Source organism: Nicotiana sylvestris, chromosome 7 (genome assembly GCF_000393655.2).
Source record: "Nicotiana sylvestris chromosome 7, ASM39365v2, whole genome shotgun sequence".
Classification (NCBI taxonomy): Eukaryota; Viridiplantae; Streptophyta; class Magnoliopsida; order Solanales; family Solanaceae; genus Nicotiana; species Nicotiana sylvestris.
Window position 1 is genome coordinate 36,274,355 of NC_091063.1, and position 6,266 is coordinate 36,280,620.

General features: G+C 37.9%; 1 protein-coding gene across 1 annotated transcript; it reads left to right on the forward strand.

The window, feature by feature from the left end:
* The first annotated feature begins 2,963 nt into the window (after positions 1-2,963).
* Positions 2,964-4,258, forward strand: LOC138872993 (uncharacterized). The gene is made up of 3 exons (XM_070151417.1): positions 2,964-3,323; positions 3,420-3,632; positions 4,253-4,258. The coding sequence occupies exons 1-3, from the start codon at positions 2,964-2,966 to the stop codon at positions 4,256-4,258; spliced, it is 579 nt and encodes a 192-aa protein (XP_070007518.1).
* Positions 4,259-6,266: the final 2,008 nt, after the last annotated feature.

Sequence of the window (6,266 nt, forward strand, 5' to 3'; positions counted from 1 at the left end):
GTTAACCGTGTGAAATAGCCATTTATGATTTAAACACATTCTTATGAGATTTACATATTATACATGGTTACATAATGTGGTTTACAAGTTACACTGCCCAAATACAAAATACATAAGTACATAACCCACATTTCCTGTCTACGGAGCCTCTAGGGATACAAAAGAGTGTTACAATACTTGCCGGTAATAAGGCTCCGGCTATACCTTACGCAAATATCAAAATAAGATTTCCGGGAGGAAAAGCGGCAGGAGCCACGCAGGGCCCCGAGAGGAAAAAGGGGCTCACCAATACAGCTGACGGAAAGTGAAGGAGTGCTACTGTTGTTGGACTGGAGTACCTGCTATAGAACCACCTACAATGATAACACGAATGTAGCGCCCCCAGCAAAAGGGACGTCAGTACATTTGGATTGTACTGGTATGTATGAACAAACTTTACCCCAAGTAAAATCAAGAAATATACAGGTAACAAACAGTAATAGAATCAACAATCCAATGCACATGAAAGGAACAACCAAAGCCAAACAAGTTCCATAATCTCTCATTTTCCCCTTTCAACATTATTTCATTACATCAATGGTTTCACAACTTTCACATATTTTCATTTCAATAGTGATTTCCATCACTTTTCCACCCTTATTACCTCGGACACCCTTATCACCACAACCCACACCTTATAACTTTGTGTTGCGGCGTGCAACCCGATCCCGCGGAACAATCAAATTTAACACGACAACAACAATAATTCACAAAGAATTTTCATAACATCAATACCATTTCCATCATATGCAACAACCCGTATACAATTTAAGTCACAACGATAATTGCCCGTGACAAGTTACGTATGATATTACCACAATTGTTTCAATTGCATCAATTACGATTTCTTTTCATCATTTGTTACATAGTTCTTACCACATGAACACATGAACACACACACACTTGGTTTGTTGCCATTTACTTACATCATTATATCGCGAGACTTAACCAACAACGTTCAAAGCATATTAATCACAAGAATCATCATTTCAAGGAAGCACAAGTTCATATCAACAATTCATACATTTGGGCCCAAGACACCATAGATGTCACTAAGCAGTAATTCATGTACAAGGTGTTGTCGTAATCACTCAACTCATTTACGTCATTTCACAATACCATCTTTCATTACTTACCACGCAGGGTTTTAGCCATTATACACATTCCCACATTTGGACACATTAACGTTCTTTCATTCGTTAACATATACTTCCATATCGTCATCCTCAAGCATTTATAAGCTTAGCACATAATAAGGTAGGCACATCAAATCACTTTTCACAATCACATATAACACGGTGGTGTGGAAATCAACTAAGACAATCAATACACATATTTTCATACAAGGTACACATACCGTATGCTCGTCACAACAAGGGGAATCTACAAGAGTTAAAGTTAGCCATACATACCTCAAAGAGCTTTTCCATAAGTTACTACAACATTCCGGAAATTCTAGCAATGCCAATCTACTTCGAGACATAACAAAATTGAACACAAATTAGGAAGATATTCATAATTCTAGCTCATTCGAGCATTTTATCAAACACCATATGTGCGTTAAATCTTTATGGTCCTTTTATAGAGGATTTCATCAACCCACACCCCATGTTTTACCATCTTTAGCTCAGCAATATTTTGACAACCTTTGACAACACATGCATGCAAGATAACAACTCCAATACCCACAAGCATTCTTTATAATTACCCATCTTTAACTAGATTCGAAATTAAAGGTTAGGGTATAGAATCTTACCTCAAGGATGAAGGCCTAGTGTGGTTTTCCTTGTTAATCCTTTAAGATTTGAGCAAGAGTTGTAGAAGAATTGATGAGGGATACTTTCTCACTCTAGGGCACTCTCTCACTCTAAAAATATCTAATTTTTTCGCAAGAAATGGTCCCTTGAATCTATTTGACGAAATGAGGTCGTTTTATAACACAAATCCCGATTTTTGCACAGCCGCGCCACATGGGGAGCCGCATGTGGCGGCTTGGTAATGAAAATGTATTTAGAAACGAAATTGGAGGTGCTCTGATAATTTACACAGTCGCGCCGCATGGGACGGCGCATGGGGCGGCGCGGTAGTGTAAAATTCTGTACTACTTTTGGTAATTTAGTCATAACTTTTGGTAGGAGTTTCCGAATGATGAACGGTTAGAAGCGTTAGAAACTAGACTCAAGGACCTTTTTTTTGATAGGTTGTGTATCACACAAATCCTTAAATAACTGGAGATATGATTGTCCAAAATAAGGTCTTGTGCGCACTCATTTGCAACTTTCGTCTCTTATGAAATTTTCCAACTTGGCTTAACTTAGGCCTCTCCTTAGACACCAATTCACTTCTACTATGACTTATATACTTATTAACATATCCAATTGATATCCATAATCTCCTTAATCCTCATTTGCACGCAAGATAAAATATTTGGCCTATCTTGGCACCACGAAATCTTAAATTACTAAGCAAAGTTTTCTGGGGCTTTACAGCTCCCTTGGCTTATTTTTCTCCTCCCGTGCCTGTGACTCCTACTTTGCCGATTATGGCTGCTTCCGTTCCTCCCCGGGCTATTTTTACTACTTCTATTATTCCTCCTTCGACAATTCCTCCTCCACCTACTCACCGTGCTGAGGTTGGCTCCTCAAGTAGGAGTGGTGCTATGAGGTAAGTGATTATTGAAGTCCCCGCTGAGGGCAACCTTTTAAGGAAATCGGGTCAAGTAGATGTGTGGTTAAAGCCTTTAATTGGTCATGTTGAGAGAGCCAAGCTAGAGAGCCATAGTTCTTTGACCTTGATGAATGACATTGTGCATGCTTCTTTAAAGGTATTCCTTTTTTCTAAATTTTACTTTGTCATTTTTCTATCTTTGGGATTCTCATTTCCTTCCCTTTCTCCCTTTTTAGGTCAATCTCATCGGCACGTAGATGATAAAAAGGGTCACCTTCTCAGAGCAGTTAGTGCGTGATTACCAATTGGAGGCATATAATTGGAAGGAACAGTATGAAAGTCTTCAGATCGACGTTGAGTACTTAGAAAAAAGTAAAATTACCTTGGAGCAGCAGGTGCGGGCTTTAACTTCGGAATTGGCAGTTGAAAAGGCTTCCTCCAGTCAAACAGATAAGGAAAAGGCCCGTCTTGAAACTTCTTTTTCCGAGAAACTTTCCAAGGCAAGTGAAGATATTAGAGAGTTGAAGTCTCTCTTGGATGCAAAAGAATCCTATGCTGGTGAACTCGTGCAGAATTTGACTCAAGCCCAAGAAGACCTTCGGGTTTCTTCTGATAAGGTTTGTTCCTTAGAAAATTCCCACGCCTCTCTTCTAACTTCTTATGAATTTGCCTTGGCTAAAAATAAAAAGCTAAAGAACGAAATCGCTGACTAGAAAAGAGATTATGAGATCCTTGAAGATAAGTTTGTCATCGAAGTGAGTTGGGCGTTTTTGAATTCTCGCCGTGATATCCTTGTTGAAGCTAGCCAAGAGAATTTTAACTTGGAATATGAGTTAGCTAAGATCAATGAAACTATTGAGAAGACTCAGCAGAACCAAGATTCTCCTTCTCCTGTGGCCGAAGCTTCAATGTTGAAGATGATATGGGTATCCTCACTCCATCAAGCCAAGTTGAACCCACTACTGTTGATGTACCTGCTTCAGTTCTTTCATCTTCTCAGTGACAGGTTTAAGTTGTTTGAATTCCTTTGGGTCTCTTTTTTTTCTTTTTGGAAAATTGTGGTTAAAACCCTTGGTCTCATTTGAGAGTTTGTTTTGGAAACTTAAGTCCCCAGACCTTTTATGGGGCAATATGTATAAAAAAAAAATTAGTTTATGACTAAGTTCATACTTAGTCTAAGCTTTTTAATATTAAAAAGTTTTTCGTTACTAGTTGAACTTCTGTTTTGTTTATTCTTGCCTTTATTTCTAAGGACTTACTGAATAACTTGCATTTTTACTCTTCAAAAAATGCTTATGTTAACTTCATAAATACTTAAATTAATCATGAATTTAATAAAAGAGAGCCCTTTTATATTCGACACTTAATGAAGAAGACGTCTCAACTTCATAACAGTGTTAATATATAATAAAAGAAATAGGAATACACATATTTCTTGAAATAAGTTTGACAAGTTTTTATTTGAACTTTGTCTAGTTTTGAATAACACTTTACATGTATTTGAATTACTTCTATAACTTTCTCGTAACTGTTTTTCTTATTACAGATTTAAAAAAGAAAAATAAACACGAGGTTTTTATTTATAACCCGTTTTAGTACATTGCCTTTACCCTAGCTAGGGTAAGGTCTTTCTTTAGGCTTAGCCCGTGACTTTGCTCTGTACTTGACTCATTCATTGAGTGAATTTTTCAGGCTTGATCCTTGATTATTTTCCAATCTTCTTTGCCTTCTTTATACACATGCTTGTGTATATTATATAGTCCCCAAGTGTTTGAGCGTTGAACTATAAAGCCTCGAGCACTTGATTGTTCCTCTCATTTGGTCCTTTCCCTGAAAAGGAAAAACATACGAGACTCGGAGGTGCGATTATAGATGAAGACTGCTTAGCCCATTTGAATTTCTATCAGAATAATTGTAACCCTAGACCGGAAAGTTTAATTTATTCCACGTGCCTTGCAGGTCGTGACTCATCATTTAGTACGGGCTAGATTTTTACCTATTATCTAAAATCGTTAGTAAAATATAACAATTAAAAAAATTAAATTTTAAAATACGGATACCTAACCATGGGTATTCCTTAGTATATCTTCAGGTGAACAACATTCCAATGTGAAGGTAGTATCTTGTCATCCATTGTTTCCAGCTCGTATGCTCCTTTACCTGCAATATCATGAATCCTATAGGGTCCTTCCCATGTTGGACTTAATTTCCCTGCATTAGCTGCCTTCATAGATTGAAAAACCTTTTTGACCACGAAGTCCCCAATTTTGAAGAATCGTAGGCGAGTTTTTCGGTTGTCGTATCGTTCTATGACCTGCTTTTGTGCTGCTATTCTTATCAGTGCAGCTTCCCTTTTTCCTTTAAGTAGATCAAGATTTATACGCATTTCTTCGTTATTAGACTCTTCTGACGCTTGTGTAAATCTTGTACTTGGCTCTCCTATCTCAACTAGAATTAAAGTTTTAGCTCCGTAAACCAATGAAAATGGTGTTTCTCCTGTACATGTTTTTGTTGTTGTGCGGTATGACCATAAAATACCAGGTAACACTTCTGGCCAATTACCTTTGGACTCCTCTAAACATTTCTTTAAATTGTTGATAATGATTTTGTTTGTTGACTCAACTTGCACATTACCCACCGGATGATAAGGTGTGGATGTAATTCTTTTGATCTGCCAACTTTGAAAGAACTCTGTGGTTTGTGTGCCTATAAATTGAGGGTCATTGTCGCATACGATTTCCTTTGGTACACTGAATCGGCATATGATATTCAGCCAAATGAAATCTTTAACTTCTTTTTCACGCACCTATTTGAATGCTCCTGCTTCCACCCATTTAGTAAAATAATCAGTGAGTACGAGCAAAAATTTTACCTATCCTTTTTCTTGTGGTAGTGGACCCACGATATCCATCCCCCATTTCATAAACAGCCATGGTGCAATGACCGGATGTAGCAACTCTGCAGGTCTATGCATATTATTACCGTACCTTTGGCATTTATCACATTTAGCCACGAAATTTTCCGCTTCTTCTACCATTTTGGGCCAATAATAACCTGCCCTAATTAGGGTTCTTACCAGTAATCTTCCTCCTGCGTGATTCCCACAATGCCCCTCATGTATTTCTCTCAATTATGTCTAAGAAGGTCCGAGGCATCTTGCTAAGGGACCACCGAACATTTTCCGATAAGGATTTCCTTGCTTTAAGCAATATCGAGCAGCCTTTTTTCGAAGCCCGTGAGCTTTCCTCTTGTCTTCAGGAACGATACCATTCTACAAAAAGGCAACAATCTCGTTCCTCCAATCCCAGGTTAAGTTATTAAAATTTACCTCATTTTTATCTGGATCGAGCACTGAATGAAACAAATGTATTGTAGAAGCATTTTCATTGCTTGCCACGTCTGCTACGGATGCGAGATTAGCTAAGGCATCCGCCTCAACATTTTCATCTCTTGGTATTTGCGTAACCTTTCAGGTTTGGAATTGCCTTATTAGATCATGTACCTTCACTAAATACTATTGCATTCGTGCTTCCCTGGCGGTATAAGTCCCCAGTATTTGG

What these genes read in the sequence shown, in the direction of transcription:
- LOC138872993 (XM_070151417.1), top strand. Translation starts at nt 2,964, where the DNA reads ATGATAAAAAGGGTCACCTTCTCAGAGCAGTTAGTGCGTGATTACCAA. An exon ending in TTCGGGTTTCTTCTGATAAG is followed by an intron (nt 3,324 to 3,419) that starts GTTTGTTCCTTA and finishes ATCGCTGACTAG; the next exon opens with AAAAGAGATTATGAGATCCT.